The sequence below is a fragment of the Lepidochelys kempii genome, chromosome 23 (genome assembly GCF_965140265.1).
Source record: "Lepidochelys kempii isolate rLepKem1 chromosome 23, rLepKem1.hap2, whole genome shotgun sequence".
NCBI lineage: Eukaryota > Metazoa > Chordata > Testudines > Cheloniidae > Lepidochelys > Lepidochelys kempii.
Window position 1 is genome coordinate 1,004,184 of NC_133278.1, and position 16,352 is coordinate 1,020,535.

Genomic DNA, 16,352 nt, shown 5'->3' on the forward strand with positions numbered 1-16,352 from the left:
CGACAGAGCCAGGCCGGCCGGGACGGCCGCCTCCCCGGCTCGCGCCGTACGACAGAGCCAGGCCGGCCGGGACGGCCGCCTCCCCGGCTCGCGCCGTACGACAGAGCCAGGCCGGCCGGGACGGCCGCCTCCCCGGCTCGCGCCGTACGACAGAGCCAGGCCGGCCGGGACGGCCGCCTCCCCGGCTCGCGCCGTACGACAGAGCCAGGCCGGCCGGGACGGCCGCCTCTCCGGCTCGCGCCGTACGACAGAGCCAGGCCGGCCGGGACGGCCGCCTCTCCGGCTCGCGCCGTACGACGGACCCAGGCCGGCCGGGACCACCGCCTCCCCGGCTCGCGCCGTACGACAGAGCCAGGCCGGCCGGGACGGCCGCCTCCCCGGCTCACGCCGTACGACGGACCCAGGCCGGCCGGGACTGCCGCCTCCCCGGCTCGCGCCGTACGACAGAGCCAGGCCGGCCGGGACGGCCGCCTCCCCGGCTCGCGCCGTACGACAGAGCCAGGCCGGCCGGGACGGCCGCCTCTCCGGCTCGCGCCGTACGACAGAGCCAGGCCGGCCGGGACGGCCGCCTCTCCGGCTCGCGCCGTACGACGGACCCAGGCCGGCCGGGACCACCGCCTCCCCGGCTCGCGCCGTACGACAGAGCCAGGCCGGCCGGGACGGCCGCCTCCCCGGCTCACGCCGTACGACGGACCCAGGCCGGCCGGGACTGCCGCCTCCCCGGCTCGCGCTGTATGACAGAGCCAGGCTGGCCGGGACGGCCGCCTCCACAGGCCACACCCCTCAGCTCAGGATGGAATGTGGTACGCTGGGACTCGCTGAGTTCTGGTTTTTGGGTCAAGCAGGAGCATTGCAAGCTGGGACCTGGCATTTCTGCAGACTTTGTGTCTGGACAGCATACAGCACATTGGTTCCGCCTGCATTATATACACAAACTCCTCGTTAGAGGGGATTGTTTGAGGCGGGTTCCTCTGAGCTCCAGGGCTAGGGAAGACAGGCAAAGGTGCGAGATAGAGTCTTTGATCTGGTGTTGCTTGAAAATAGCAGGCTCTGTCCAATACTTACCCCCTTGGTGGTGATACAAGGTGTTTCCTCCGTTCTCATAGGAACTGTGAGGCTGGGTCAGGCCTGGGGTCCACCTAGCCCACTAGCCCTTCTCCAGCCCTGGTATCCACTGTTGTGAGTCCAATGGAACTTGGAAGAGGTGAGAATGCCTTCAGTGGACCATTCTGCAACCTGCATCCACAGGGAAGTTCCCCCCAACTTCAGCCCACAAGGGGCTTTGCTGTGAGGGGTTTTAGGGGCATTACAGCTTCCTCTTTTTAGTTGAAAAGAGGAAACTTAAAATAGTGAGTCACAAACTGAAAACTCCACGTTTACCTGAGTTTCCATCACCCATGTTGGTATGAACACCACTTAACTTGAATTTATCAAATCCAGATTAACATTTAGTGCTGAAAGAAAAGGAGTACTTGTGGCACCTTAGAGACTAACCAATTTATTTGAGCATAAGCTTTCGTGAGCTACAGCTCACTTCATCGGATGCATACTGTGGAAAGTGGAGAAGATCTTTTATACACACAAAGCATGAAAAAATACCTCCCGTATTTTTTCATGCTTTGTGTGTATAAAAGATCTTCTACACTTTCAACAGTATGCATCCGATGAAGTGAGCTGTAGCTCACGAAAGCTCATGCTCAAATAAATTGGTTAGTCTCTAAGGTGCCACAAGTATTCCTTTTCTTTTTGCGAATACAGACTAACAGGGCTGTTACTCTGAAACCTGTCATTTAGTGCTGAGTAGCCCGTCCCGCCCGGTAAACACAGGTCGTTTAATGCCCATTTCTGAGGTTAATTGCCAAGCTTTGCAGGCCATCTCTCCTCTGTTCACAACTATCCACACAACTATCCAGTCTATCTGCATTTCAAAGAGGCAGCCTGGCTGCTCAGGAATTGAATGATGGGGGACGTGCTGTGTTTGATGCTGCTTCAGCTCTTTATCTTGACATTGTTTCCCAGGAAGGAGCTTCTGAAAGGAGATATGCTCAGTCAGGTCAAAGCCCAGGACCTTGCAGTGGGAATGCTTTCACCCGGGGAGAGCCTAGCAGGGCCTCAGAGAGCACACTAATGGGACAGGCATGGCACCATAGATAAACCAGCCCCTGTGCACAGAGTATGGGCTTATGACGGCTCCTCCTGTGCTGTGATTTTAATACCTTGGCCCAGGTGAACATGTGCTAAAGCCCATTGCCGGGTCTACACTTCGAGCAGTGAAGACACTACCCGTGCCCACAGGAGAGGTTCTCCCCATGCTGTAGGTGCTCCAGCCCCCCGGGGGGGTGTAGCTAGGTTGGTCACGCAATCACAGACATGAAGGTCGCTATCTTAAAACAAAAAAACTTGAAATCCAGACTCCAGCGAGAAACTGCTGAATTGGAATTCATTTGCAAATTGGATACTGTTAATTTAGGCTTAAATAGAGACTGGGAGTGGCTAAGTCATTATGCAAGGTAGCCTATTTCCCCTTGTTTTTTCCTACCCCCCCCCCCCATGTTCTGGTTTAACTTGGATTTAAACTTTGAGAGTGGTCAGTTTGGATGAGCTATTGCCAGCAGGAAAGTGAGTTTGTGTGTGTATGGAGGTGGGGGGGGGTGTGAGAAGGCCTGGATTTGTGCTGGGGGTGGCCCACCTTGATTATCATGCGCATTGTGGGGAGAATGGTCACTTTGGATGAGCTATTGCCAGCGGGATAGTGAGTTTGTGTGTGTGGTTTTTGGGAGGGGGGTGGGGGGTGAGAGAACCTGGATTTGTGCAGGAAATAGCCCAACTTGATTGTCATGCACATTGTGTGGAGAGTTGTCACTTTGGATGGGCTATCACCAGCAGGAGAGTGAATTTGTGGGGGGGGGTGGAGGGCGAGAAAACCTGGATTTGTGCTGGAAATGGCCCAACTTGATGATCACTTTAGATAAGCTATTACCAGCAGGACAGTGGGGTGGGAGGGGGTATTGTTTCATGGTCTCTGTGTGTATATAAAGTCTACTGCAGTTTCCACGGTATGCATCCGATGAAGTGAGCTGTAGCTCACGAAAGCTCATGCTCAAATAAATTGGTTAGTCTCTAAGGTGCCACAAGTACTCCTTTTCTTTTTGCAAGTACAGACTAACAGGGCTGTTACTCTGAAACCATCCTGCAGCAAAAACTTCAGGACCAGACTTCAAAGAGAAACTGCAGAGCTGCAGTTCATTTGCAAATTTGACCCCATCAGCTCAGGATTAAACAAAGACTGTGAATGGCTCGCCAAGGACAAAAGCAGTTTCTCCTCCCTCAGTGTTCACACCTCAACTGCTAGAAGAGGGCCTCATCCTCCCTGATTGATCCTCGTTATCCCTAGCCTGATTCTTGCTTGCATATTTATACCTGCCTCTGGAAAGTTCCAGGACATGGATCCCACGAAGTGGGTATTCGCCACGAAAGCTCATGCTCCAATACGTCTGTTAGTCTACAAGGTGCCACAGGACTCTTTGCCACTTTTACAGATCCAGACTAACACAGCTACCCCTCTAATACATGAGTTCCTGTAAGGCTCAGTCAGGGCCCCCCCTCTCCAGGGTCATGACACCCCTGGGGGCCCCCAGGACAAATTGCAGGGGGCTGCCAAGGGCTGGGATAGTTCCTTGCGAAAGCTGCCCAAACTGGACTTTCCTGGTAGGTGGCTCTGGCCCAGACGGAGCAATTTCCAGAGTCACATCTGCAGTGTAAGGAGCCGATGGCAGAGGGACGAGGGCTCTCACCTGCTCCCCTATCCCTTGTCCCTCCTTCCCACAGGGTCGAGCTGGTTCCTCTGTGTTTTGTTCAGATGGTGACTTTGGACTGGGATTTTCTAAACTGCCTGGGGGTTGGGAATGGGGCGCTAGGTTCCTTAGGATGTTTTGAAAAATTCAACCAGTAGGTGGGAGACAGCAGCCTCAGCGTTACTGGGAACAGGGGAAAGAGGATGTGCCCCAATGCCCTCTCTCCTGCACCCCCTGCCAGTTCCTCTACCCTGCTGGGCCTTCCCTCCTGGCAGCTCCCTTTGCCCGCTCCTCTTCCAGGAGTGCCCCTTATGCCCAAAGCAGCTTCCTGGCGCATTCAGGCTCTGACCTCCTGACCCACCAAATCCCTGTCCCCATCCTGGGCTGGGTTCGCTTTGCAGTTTGTGCTGTGCTGGCCTGGCCTGGCCTGGCTGATGACCTCAGAACAAGCCCTGGAGCAGGAATGCTGTTATCAGCTGGGCATGGTTCACTCCACGCTGCTCAGCAAGGGGGCTAGGGCAGGGTCCCTGCCTAGCACCCCCCTTCCCACAGTTGCTCAGCAGCCTGAGAGGATGAAGAGGGGGAAGGGGGTTACACAGGGACAAAGCTCCCTCAGAAGATCCGGAGAACACCCAGGGCTGAATCTCCTCCCGTCTGCACCAGTTTTACCCCAGTGCAATTTCACTGACCTTGGCTGCTCCACTCCCAAGTTACCCTGGTGCCTGACCCAGACTGCACAGATCAGGGAACAGATGGGGGGTGGTGAGTCAGAGGGAACCACTAGAAACAACGAGGAGGCCTCGTGGCACCTTAGAGACGAACACATTGATTTGGGCCTAAGCTTTCGTGGGCTAGAACCCACTTCATCAGATGCATGGAGTGAATAAGACAGGAAGCCGTATACATACGTGTACGTATGCAGTACATGAAAAGATGGGAGTTGCCTGGCCACGTGGGGGATAAGCGCTAACGAGGCCAATTCCATCAAGCTGGACGTCGCCCATTCCCAACAGTTGACAAGAAGGGGTGAGTAACAACCCAGGGAAAATTACTTTTTGGAGTGACCTAGCCACTGGGGTACTACTGTCACCCAGCAGGTGACCCCTGAGCTGCTGATCCTGCCTGCAAAGACGTGAGACCTGATTGGTGTGAGAGCCCCCCAGGGCAGAGACAGGGTGCTGAGTTACAGTGTGTTTGTGTGTGTGTTAATGTCACCCATATGCTATTTACTGTGCACAAGAGAACAAGTCTTGCGAGACAGAGATGCCCTTGTTCCAGGCTCACTGCACTGGCTTGGGGGGGGGGGAGTGAGGGGGAGTCCATGCACCCATCTGTGTTAAAACCCATGTCACTTGATTACACGTCTCCTCCCACTGGCCAGACTCCAGAGTGGCTTTCAGAAAGTTTCAGGCTTTTCTCCCTTGGAGGAGAGCGGGGCCTCGTGCTCAGAGCCAAGACTCCTGAGTTCTATTCCCAGCTCTGCTGCTGGCTCTGTCCTTGGACCAACCCCCTGCCTCAGTTTCCCCAGTTGTGGAATAGGAACAGCAGTGACCTGTTTCCCCGGAGGGATGGGAGGCTTGGTCCCTTGTCTGTGAAGTGCTTTGAGATCCCTATCGGAAAGGAGCCGGAGAGCAGCCAAGGATGAGCGGGGAGGGGGCACGGGGGGAGGTCGGTGCATGTGGCCCCTTCCTCCCTCCCCCGGCAGGGACCAGGCTCCTGCCTGGCCCTGGAATCCGCCTCCGCTCCGGGGAATCCCCTGGGGTCCCCCCGAGACCAGGCGGGGCCCCGAGTCCCAGCCCGCCCCGCTGGGCGGGGCTTGTCCCCAGCCTAAGAAGCCGCCGGGCGGCAGGCAGGGGTCGCTGCGCGGCCGCTCGGGGACCGGCCCGGCGGGTCTCTGGGTTCGGGGCTCGCTCCGGGGAGCCGGCGGCAGCAGCAGGAAGCTCCGCTGGAAGGACACGTAGCCAGGGGGAGAGCAGCGGCCGAGGGGCTCCGGGCCCCCCCGTTCCCTGGGGCGCACCGAGGGCTCTGCCCGGGGGGCCCCGGGTCTCCCCTCCCCGCCGTCCTCCTCCTCCGGGGGCCCCGGGTCTCCCCTGCCCGCGGGGCGCTCCGGGCTGCGCTCTCCCCGCCCGCGCCCAGGGCGCACGGGGCTCCGGCCGCGCCATGAACCGCTGCGCCGTGCTGGGGCTCTGCCTGCTGGGCTACGCGGGCTACCTGCTGCTGGGCGCGCTGCTCGTCTCCGCCATCGAGCGCCCCTACGAGAGCCGGCTGCGGGCCGAGCTGCGCTCGCTCAAGGCCGCCTTCCTGCGGGCCAGCCCCTGCCTGAACGAGAGCGCGCTGGAGCGCTTCCTGGAGCGGGTGCTGAGCGCCAACCGCTACGGGGTGTCGGTGCTGCGGAACGGCTCGGCCGGCGCCTCCAACTGGGACTTCGCCTCCGCCTTCTTCTTCTCCAGCACGCTGGTCACCACCGTGGGTAAGCGCCCGCGCCCGCCGCCCCTGCGCGCCCCCTCGCCAGCCGGAGCGCCCCCCTGCCCAGCCGGAGTGCCCCCTCGCCAGCCGGAGCGCCCCCCTGCCCAGCCGGAGTGCCCCCTCGCCAGCCGGAGCGCCCCCCTGCCCAGCCGGAGTGCCCCCTCGCCAGCCGGAGCGCCCCCCTGCCCAGCCGGAGCGCCCCCCTCCGCTGCGCGCCGCCCTCCCCAGCTTCCCCCGCCGGGGCCGCCGCCCCCAAACAGCGCGTGAGTCTCTCGGTACCACCCCAGGCGCCCTGCGCTCCCCCGGGGCCCCCAGGAATGGGGTGTCCCCACCAGCTTCCAGACCATTGCGCCCATCCCCCGGGGGGTCCCAGGGCCGTGTCCCTAGAGCCCCCCAGTGATTTTAAACCCGCCCCAGTACACACGCGCCCTGTTCCCAAGCGCGTTAAAGCACCCAGGGCGAATCTCGTGCTTGGTTGGGAGTTTACAAATCCAGCAGCGTCGGGGGACTGGGGTGTGGGGGGGGGGGAGGGGACACGCAAATGTCACTCTCTGCTCGGGCAAGCGGGGGCTGTTCCCGATGGATGATGTCCGCCCCCCTCGGGCCGGGCCTGCCCAGAGCCGGAGCCAGCTGGAGAAACTTTCAGAAAGTTTGTTAAGTGTGTGAGGGAAAGTGCCTGAGCGCCCCTTTCCCCTCCCCCGCCCCGGTTATCAGAGTCCCCCCTCCCCCGGCTAACACAGCCGCCCTCTCCTCCCCCTCCCCCAGCTAACACAGCCTCCAGCTCAACCCACAAACCAAACATTGCCCCTCCCCACCACCGCACAGTGGCTCGGATCTGCCCCACCAGGCCCTGACCCACGGGGTTCTCTGCAGGGCCTAGAGTGGGATCGGGTTTGGAAAAGCATCTTAGCAGGGCGTTTGGCCATGGGGCATGTGCCCCTCTTCCTGCTCTGTGTGGGGAGGGGACCTGGGAGGTCTGTGCTGGGTCCATGGGGTGTTGCTGGGGGCCTGGGGTGTCCCTGGGCCGAGCTCCCTTAGGCAAGGCGGGTGCAGCTGTAACTCTGAGGCCCTTCTCCGAAGTGTCTGCTGGGCCTTGGAGTGACATGGGGTGTGAACGAGGCGCTGGGCCTGGTGACTGGGCTCACGGGATGCTGCGTGCTGCCAGGGTGGCAGTGTCCCAACACCCAGGCAGCGCTCGCCTGGACTCCTGCTTTGCACCTGCCGGAGCAGAGATCAGGTCTGGGCAGGGCCTGCTGGGCCCCTGCCAGCTGTCAGAAGCAAAACTGACTGGAGAAGGTCTCTGGGCTGGTGTCGGCTGGGCTCACTGGGCCGGCTTCTTTGGGCGCTGGCTCCGGGCCCTGGGTGATGGTGACGGAGTGGCCATGCCAGGGACTTCCCCCATGCTAGGACTCTGGGACTGGCCTTGTTCCTCCGCCAGGAGCCTCAGCGAGATCCCGCTCCTGCCCTGGGAGGGGTGTGTAGGGGGGTATATTGTGAAATGCTCCCCGGGGGGGCTTCTGAACGCTGCTTTGGAAGAACTGGTTGCACCCCCACCCCCAATCCGGCACCTGGGCGCCAGATGACAAGGAAAGTGAAAGTGCAGAGTTAGCAGCTGGAGCCCAACCCTCCCCCTCCATCCTGGTCTAGTTCCTCTCTCTCTCTCTCTCTCTCTCCCTCTCTCTCTCCCCCCCCTCCCCCCCCAGGCCCTTGCGGAAATCCTAGAGCACAAAGGTGCTCCTGAGTGGGGAGGGGGCTGGCTGCTGGGCCTTGGATCCCCTGTGGGGCCTTAGCTTCAGAGATTCCTGGCCTGGCCTACACCAGGGCCAGCAGCCCCCGGTGCTCAGACTGGTCCATGTGGCCGGACCCCCAGCCCAGTGGAACCCTCCTGCCCTCCCTGGCTTCCGACAGGCTTTGGATCCAGCCCTAAATAAACAGGTCTCTCAGGTCGGCAGGTCCTGGGGTGGGCACATTGGTGCTGATTACAGCTGGGTCCAGCCAGGATCCAGCCAGAATCCCTGCTCCCCAGCCTGGCCCCCTCCCCTCATCTGGGAGCTGGGAGTCTCTGCCCTAGAGAGCTGCTGCTCTAACCACTAGGCCCCCTCCCCTGCCAGCACTGGGGATGGAACCCAGGAGTCCTGGCTCCCAGCCCCTGCCCCCTCACTGAAACCACTAGCCCACTCCCCTGCCAGTTCTGGGGACGGAACCCAGGAGTCCTGGCTCCCTGATGATCCCATACAGCTCAGTTAGTCCTTCAGATGTTTAGCCCAAAGGGGTGACAGCTGCCTCTGGCTCATGGGACTCGTGGGTCCGGGCCGCCCTGCTGGCTGTCCCGGGGGAAGTCGTGGCTGGCCCCATGCGCTGTTAGAAACGCTGAGCCAGCTGCTGGCTGGCTGGCCAGGAAAGGAAAGCGGGTCCCAGCCCGGCTGAGCACTGCTACGCTCCTGACAGTGCCGAGCGCTCCTGACAGACAGGGCTGGCGGCATGGGGCTCTGGAGAGCTGCCCAGACGCTGGCTCTTTCCCCGCCCCTGTACTGGGTGTTGTGAGCCAAGCCCTGGCAGGGAGGGGGTTAACCCGGACATGAGCTGGTGCCTCTCCCCAGGGCTCGGGCATTCTGGCCCTGCCTGGGCCTGGCACCGAGCCAGGGAGTCCTGCTGCCTGCCAGGCCAAGAGCATGTGCGTTACCAGCGCCTGGCCCCAGTGACGCCATGGGGGGGGCACAGCCCATGGGGCTCAGTGCCCAGGGGCTTTGCCACACAATCCCCTGGGTCTGGGTGCTGCCCGGTCCGGCAGCTCGGTGCCTTGGGGGGGCCTGAGGCAGCTGTGTGTCCCCACAGCTGGGCTGTCCCTGTCTGTCCCTGGGTACCACGGGGCACCTTCCTGAGCGCGACAGGTCCTGTGGTGCATCCCGCTGCGGGGGACGGGGGGGTTAGACATGCCCGTCTGTCCGGCCGTGTCGGTCTGTCTCCATGGGCTGGTGCTGAAGCTGAGACCTGCCTGGCTCCGTGCGTGTCAGGACATCAGCCCCTCTGCCCCACCATGGCCCAAGGATAGATTGAGCCGTCCTGGCCCGCAGGGCACTCCCTGTGGGACCTCTGGGTCCGGAGGCAGCTGGCTAGCGGGGGGGATCCCTGGGCAGGGCTCACCCTGCCAGGGCAGGGAGGATGGGAGGCTCCGGTTGATGCAGAGCGAACTCTGACCCATGCCTGCCTTGGGTCAACACTCAGAGTAAACAGCTCCCTGGCAGCTGGGTGGGGAGTGGGCTGGGTTGCCTCCCCGGGGTGGGTGGACAAGGCCCTGACAGGCCGGCTCTGAGCTTGGGCATCAGCTCTGATGGTGGGGCGGGGGGGAGCAGGGCTGTCCCCAGTGACCCGGCTCCCCCATGGGATTCACCCCCACCGCACGGGCTTCCTGGTATTCGGCCCCAGCCCCTGGTGCAGCTGCCCCATAGTGCGGATGGGCTAAGGGGCCGGGCACTCAGCCTGTCTGGATCCTGGGGTAGGGGTAGGAAAGGCCTGGGGATGCGGCCATGGCAGGGGGGACGCGGGGCCAGCCCTGCCATGCTGGGGAGCCCTGTGGCTGCCACCCCGGTAGTGGAACTTTGGGGCAGCAGCTGCCCCGTCACCCAGTGCCTTCGCGGTGCGATTGGAGCCCCGAAGCGCCACTGGCTGGCTGCAGTAGTAGGCTGTTACCTGGTATGTCAGCCAGCCTGTGTCACTGTGCTCGGGCATCAGTAGATCCCGGATTGGGGCCTCTGGGTGCTACCATAAAACAGTCACTGGGCCTGGGCGAGACCCTCCCGCGCTTGGGGTCATGTGCAGCTTGCAGCCCCCCGCAGGGCCCTGGCTTTGCCTCTGGATTAGCGGCGGGTGCGGTGCTGCCCCCCACAATGGAGCCTTTCACTGCCCCCTGCAGCCGCCTGATTGCCCGGCTTAGAACTCACCAGGGCGTAAAATCTCATTACCCAGCTCCCCGCGCCGGAGCTGTTCCCGGAGCCGGCCTCACGCAGAGCCCTGGCACATGGGCTAGGGCGGGGATGAAGCCTGGGACCTGCCGGACGGACGGAGCCAGGGGCTGCACAGGGCAAGGCTGGGCTGGGACGCAGGACTCCTGGGTTCTCTCCCCAGCTCTGGGAGGGGAGTGGGATCTAGTGGTTAGAGTGGGGGTGGGGGGTGGGAGCCAGGACTCCTGGGTTCTATCCCCAGCTCTGACACTGACCCCTGTGGGATGCCTTTGCCTGTCCGTGCCTCAGTTTCCCATGGGGGAGACCCCTACACACACATGGGGTAACATCATCTCCTCTGTGCCCTGCATCCAGGCTACGGCTACACCACACCGCTCTCGGACTCTGGCAAGGCCTTCTGCATCTTCTATGCCCTGCTGGGGGTGCCCTTCACCATGCTGGTGCTGACGGCCACGGTGCAGCGCCTGGCCCGGCTCTTCGTCCACCGGCCCCTCGAGTACCTGCAGCTGCGGTCGGGCTACAGCCATCGGGCGCTGGCCCGGGCCCACTTCCTGCTGCTGCTGCTGGCCGTGCTGGTCGCCTTCTTTCTGCTGCCGGCCGCCATCTTCAGCGCCCTGGAGGAGACCTGGAGCTACCTGGACGCCTTCTACTTCTGCTTCATCTCGCTGTGCACCATCGGGCTGGGTGACTACGTGCCGGGCGAGCAGCCCGGCCAGAAGCTGCGGGCGCTCTACAAGGTCTCGGTCACTGGTGAGCAGCGGGCGGGGGGAGGCCTGGGGGGGGCAGCTCCGTTGGGGGGGTGTCTCATGGGTGCGCTCCGAGCAAGGTCAGGCAGGACCCTCCTCCTGGTGCGTCTCCCCTCGGGGCGCCGGCACCAGGGCAAGGAGCCTGCTCGGCTCCGGCACCTCCCGGGTCCGACCTGGAAGCATTCAGCCCCCTGGTCCCCAGGAGGGACGCCTGGGGGAGCCTCGCACGCCCGCAAAGGGCCCTGCCCCCCACTCCCCAGTCAGCCGTGACTCAGCCAGCGTGGAAAACAGGTTTATTAGTCACCGGGAACACAGGGTAGGACAGAGCTCACAGGAAGCAGGAAGTTACAGCAAAGGCCATGGGCTTTCCACCACTCCCCCCACCGGCCTGTCCCAACCAGGAGACTGACCAGCCCAGCCCAGCCCCTGACACACCTGCTGCCCCTCCTCCTCCTGGGCAAACAAGTCACTGCCCCCCACCTCTCGCGGCAGCCACCTGGCTCCTGAGTCCTGCCAGACACCTGCCACCCTGGGTCCCTGCAAAAATCACACCCCCTTGTCCCACCACTGAGGTCTTTGTGTCAGACACAGAGGAAACAGAAGCACGCAGTGCTCATGCAAAACGTTACGGGAAACCCCCCCCTCACTTTGTCACAGGTGTCTAGGGGGCAGGTACCTGGGGGGGGTAGAGGGGGCCCCAGTAGCCCCACAGGGCACAGTCTGGGGAGACTTGGGTGCAGCATCGGTGTGTCTAGTAGAGTCATTTCAAGCCAGCTGGGCTGGTGCCCCGTGGGGACGGCTACATCCTGAACATTACCTAGGGTACACTGCTGTTTGGTGGGTTAGAGCTGGGGGCCTGGGAGCCAGGACGCCTGGGTTCTCTCCCCGGCTCTGGGAGGGGAGTGGGGACTAGTGGTTAGAGCAGGGGGGCTGGGAGCCAGGACGCCTGGGTTCTCTCCCCGGCTCTGGGAGGGGAGTGGGGACTAGTGGTTAGAGCAGGGGGGCTGGGAGCCAGGATGCCTGGGTTCTCTCCCCGGCTCTGGGAGGGGAGTGGGGACTAGTGGTTAGAGCAGGGGGGCTGGGAGACAGGACACCTGGGTTCTATTCCCTACTTGCTGTGGGGTGGGGCCTGGCCCTGCCGGGTGGCGTTTCCCAGGCACGGCTGGGGCGCAATGCCGCGATAGCTCCAGGGGCTGACCCCCAGTCCCCGCGGTGGCTGACGCCCCCTCGCTCTCGCCCAGTGTACCTGCTGCTGGGGCTGATGGCCGTGCTGCTGGTTCTACAGACCTTCCACAAGGCGGCCGACCTGCACGGCCTCACCGACCTCTTCCTGCTGCCGGCCGCTCGCCGCAGCGACCAGGAGCCCATCCTGCAGCCCGAGGGGCCGCCGGAGGAGCCGGCCCAGGGCGAGAAGCCGCCACCTGCCAGTGCCCAGCTCAACACGGGCAGCCGAGCCAACTACGCCTCCATCAGCCGATAGCGTCAGCCCTGCCCGCGGAGGGGGCTGCAGAGGGGGCTGCGTTCCCGGGGCAGCTCCCCGCGGGGACCGTGCCGGCGGCTGACGCGGCTCCTGTCCGCACGTTGCGGGGGGAGCTCGCGCAGGGTTTTAATAAGCGCGCCCCCGTTTTCAGGGGCCGTTCGCCAGGTTTTATCGCGGGGCAGGTGGCCGGGACCTGCCCTGTTTCCCAGACTCACCCCCGCCATGCTGGGGACCCTGGGCCATGGAGCCGGCTGTGGGGGCCCAGCCTGGGCCAGCCCCCCCGGTGCCGCGGGCTCTGGCTGACCAAGGGGGTGAAGGTGACAGGTTGTGTGTGGGGCTGAGCTGGGGCCTGGCCAGGCCTAGTTTGAGTTTTATACGTGGGGGGGTGATTCCATGCATGCCCGAGGCTTGGGGGCAATGCCCCTCCTGCCCCCCAAAACTCTACCCCTCCACCCCCACCAGCTCAGAGCCCCCCTGCAAGGGGCAGCATGTCATGGGGCACCCGCAAGGGAGGGAAAAGCCCCTTTTCCTGGGGGGCCCAGCTGTCTGTGCAGCTGTGCCAGAGACCCCAGCCGGACCAGCGAGGTGCCGCCTTTGGGGAGGGGCGGGGAGGGGCGGGGAGGCTTTGTGGTGCTTTGGCAGGAGCCAGAGGGGGCGGGGAGGTGTGCTGGGTTGGGGACCCCGTGTCCCACCCCCCGGGCATGGGGGGACCCAGCTATGATGCGGTGGCAGCTGCTCTGTACCCTTCCCAGCTGGCGGAGCTGCCTGCCCCTCCTGCCCGTGGCTCTGCCCAGCACAGGCCATAGCCCCAGGCCGTGCTGCCCAGGAGGAGCAGGGGTGGGGGTCCCCCTGCAGGGGGGAAGGGGAGAGGACCCCCCCCGCCCGCACAGCCGCTGGGCTCTGCCAGGATCCCTTTCATGCAAACCCTTTAATGAGCCGGGTTGAACCGTCACGGGGTCTTGCCTGGCGCTGCTCAGGGAGGGGTCTGGGGCTGCTGCATGTGCCTGCCCCCCACTGCAGGCATCTGCCAGGGCCCGCGGCCAGAAGCTGCTGCCCCTCTGTGGCGCCAGGTGTAGGATGGAGCGCGGCAAGACGGGCACTGCCCATGGGGGGTGATGGCCCCTCCCATGCCGCCAAGAGCTGCCCCTCAGCCCCGCTGGGGTGTCGCGGGGCAGCGCCCTCTGCCAGCCCAGGAATCAGCCTAGGGCGGGGGGAGACGTGGAGCAAACACCCCTGTGTCCCTGGCTCAAGCACTCGCCCCTGGGGATCCCCCCCGCCCCCGCCCCCAGGCCTGTGTGTGCCAGCTGTGAGGGCAAATGGCCCCGGGGAAAGATGGGGACCAGGAGTCTGAATAAACCATTGCTGGAAGGAGCCGGTGGCGTGGTATTGTGCCCTCTGTCCCCTCACCCCGCCCTGGCCTGGCGCTCAAGGCAGGGGTAGAGCCAACAATAGAACCCAGGAGTCCTGACTCCCCGCCCCCCCCGCCAGAACCGACACCTCCCGGCCCAGCAGTGGGGGGAGAAGCCCCCCCATTCTTAAACCCCCCGCTGTAAAAGGAAAACAGGAACCCTGAGCAGCTGCTCCTGGGGGCCTCCGGGCCATGTGGCTCCCAAGTCCCTGAAGCTGTGGGGGGAGTAGGGGGCTGGGCTGGATGGGGGTGGCAGGGCCCAGCCCAGCCCCCAACCCTGGCTGTCCGTGTCTCCCGCCTCCCCCCACCAGAGCGCAGAGGGCAAGAAGGAGGCAGAAGTTACAGGGCTTGGCCCCCTCGGCTCCCCCTGGGCAGCCCCTGGCCCTCCCGGTGCCCACACCCCACCCCCACGTCCTCGCTGTGGGCACAGTTGTGCTGCCTGGGGGGGCGCTCCGGCACTCCAGCCGGATGGGCAGCGCGGCCCCTTGCCCGAACTCCGCCCGGTGGGCCACCCTCCGCGCCTGCCCGTAGCCCAGCTGCCGGCACACCACAGCGGCCGCCCGCCCGTCAAAGAAATTGTCACAGACCGGGCCCCACTGGCCCCCCACCAGGATCTCCAGCCGGCCCCGCCCGGGCCCTGTGCCCCTGTGCACCAGCCGCACTGTGCCAGGGGGCAGCTGCCGGGTGGGGCCCTTTGCACCCAGCCGCCTCCGGGGCCCCATCTTCCTGGGGTGGTGCCCAGCCTCCTGCCTGGGGGGTTGAGGGGTGGCAGGGGATGGCAAAGTTGGGGGGCAGCTGGGGGTTGGGGACTGGAGAGGGTGACCCTGTGCTGGGGGGGCCAGTGGGGGCTGGATGCTGGGTGGGTTGTGGGGGGCGGCCCCGTGCTGGGGTGGAGGTGGGGGCTAGAGGAAAGGGGGGGGTTGTGGGTTGGAGGAGGTGGCCTTGTGCGGGGGGGCCAGTAGGCGCGCAGCCCCCGCACAGCCCCCCATGGGTCACCAGCAGGGTGTGAACCCCCGCTTCGCCCCACAGTGTGCTACCGGAGTGCTCCCACGAGCCTGCAGCAGTAGCAGGCTGTTCTCCCTGAGCCCGGCTGAGCACGCCGGCCCCAGGGGCCCAACCTACCCGCTCATGAAGTCCCCAAAGATGTAGCGGCCACGCAGGTTGGGGCTGTGGCAGCCACGGTACACGTAGCCCCCCGTCACCGAGCGCCCCAGCTGGTGCGAATAGGCGAATATGGGGGGACGTCGTCTGCAAGACAGGGCACGAGCGCAGCTCAGCTGGGGATCGGGGGCAGCAACCCCGGCTGGACGCAGCCTCCCTCTCCCGCCCCCCAAGGTGCTGGCACTGCGGTCCCCTGACCTGGGTGGAGACAGTGCCCCCCCCGGAGGGGACAGGGCCCGTGCCCCACTCCCCGCCCCCCCAGAGGGGACAGGCCCCGTGCCCCACTCCCCGCCCCCATGGAGGGGACAGGGCCCGTGCCCCACTCCCCGCCCCCCGGAGGGGACAGGCCCCCTGCCCCACTCCCCGGAGGGGACAGGCCCCGTGCCCCACTCCCCGCCCCCCACCCCCCGGAGGGGACAGGCCCCGTGCCCCACTCCCCGCCCCCATGGAGGGGACAGGGCCCGTGCCCCACTCCCCGCCCCCCGGAGGGGACAGGCCCCCTGCCCCACTCCCCGCCCCCATGGAGGGGACAGGCCCCGTGCCCCACTCCCCGCCCCCATGGAGGGGACAGGGCCCGTGCCCCACTCCCCGCCCCCGGAGGGGACAGGCCCCCTGCCCCACTCCCCGCCCCCATGGAGGGGACAGGGCCCGTGCCCCACTCCCCGCCCCCCCCAGAGGGGACAGGCCCCCTGCCCCACTCCCCGCCCCCATGGAGGGGACAGGCCCCCTGCCCCCACTCCCCGCCCCCATGGAGGGGACAGGCCCCGTGCCCCACTCCCCGCCCCCATGGAGGGGACAGGGCCCGTGCCCCACTCCCCGCCCCCATGGAGGGGACAGGGCCCGTGCCCCACTCCCCGCCCCCCGGAGGGGACAGGCCCCCTGCCCCACTCCCCGCCCCCATGGAGGGGACAGGCCCCGTGCCCCACTCCCCGCCCCCCGGAGGGGACAGGCCCCGTGCCCCACTCCCCGCCCCCATTGAGGGGACAGGCCCCGTGCCCCACTCCCCGCCCCCATGGAGGGGACAGGCCCCCTGCCCCACTCCCCGCCCCCATGGAGGGGACAGGCCCCGTGCCCCACTCCCCGCCCCCATGGAGGGGACAGGGCCCGTGCCCCACTCCCCGCCCCCATGGAGGGGACAGGGCCCGTGCCCCACTCCCCGCCCCCATGGAGGGGACAGGGCCCGTGCCCCACTCCCCGCCCCCCGGAGGGGACAGGCCCCCTGCCCCACTCCCCGCCCCCATGGAGGGGACAGGCCCCGTGCCCCACTCCCCGCCCCCATGGAGGGGACAGGGCCCGTGCCCCACTCCCCGCCCCCATGGAGGGGACAGGGCCCGT

At 65.1% G+C, this 16,352-nt stretch overlaps 2 protein-coding genes across 3 annotated transcripts in view; one reads left to right on the forward strand and one right to left on the reverse strand.

Moving 5' to 3' along the window:
* Nucleotides 1-6,245, reverse strand: part of YIF1B (Yip1 interacting factor homolog B, membrane trafficking protein) — a 20,976-nt gene extending 14,731 nt beyond the window's left edge. The window contains exon 1 of the mRNA XM_073322322.1: nt 6,006-6,245. The gene's annotated coding sequence lies outside the window, so the exon portion shown is untranslated. The remainder of the gene's footprint in view (nt 1-6,005) is intronic.
* Nucleotides 5,628-13,819, forward strand: KCNK6 (potassium two pore domain channel subfamily K member 6). 2 transcript variants are annotated; one of them, XM_073322316.1, is made up of 3 exons: nt 5,628-6,264; nt 10,577-10,972; nt 12,254-13,819. In XM_073322316.1, exons 1-3 carry the CDS (start codon nt 5,955-5,957, stop codon nt 12,787-12,789), a joined length of 1,242 nt encoding a protein of 413 aa, XP_073178417.1. In that variant the 5' UTR covers nt 5,628-5,954; the 3' UTR covers nt 12,790-13,819. The 2 variants fall into 2 exon arrangements, with proteins under 2 accessions (XP_073178417.1, XP_073178418.1); XM_073322317.1 differs by having other exon boundaries at nt 12,210-12,534.
* Nucleotides 13,820-16,352: the final 2,533 nt, after the last annotated feature.

Excerpts from the sequence above, each read along its gene's own strand:
- KCNK6 (XM_073322316.1), top strand. The coding sequence starts at position 5,955 with ATGAACCGCTGCGCCGTGCTGGGGCTCTGCCTGCTGGGCTACGCGGGC. Across the intron at positions 6,265-10,576 it reads CACGCTGGTCACCACCGTGG|GCTACGGCTACACCACACCG; the intron begins GTAAGCGCCCGC and ends CCCTGCATCCAG. Across the intron at positions 10,973-12,253 it reads CTACAAGGTCTCGGTCACTG|ACCTTCCACAAGGCGGCCGA; the intron begins GTGAGCAGCGGG and ends CTGGTTCTACAG.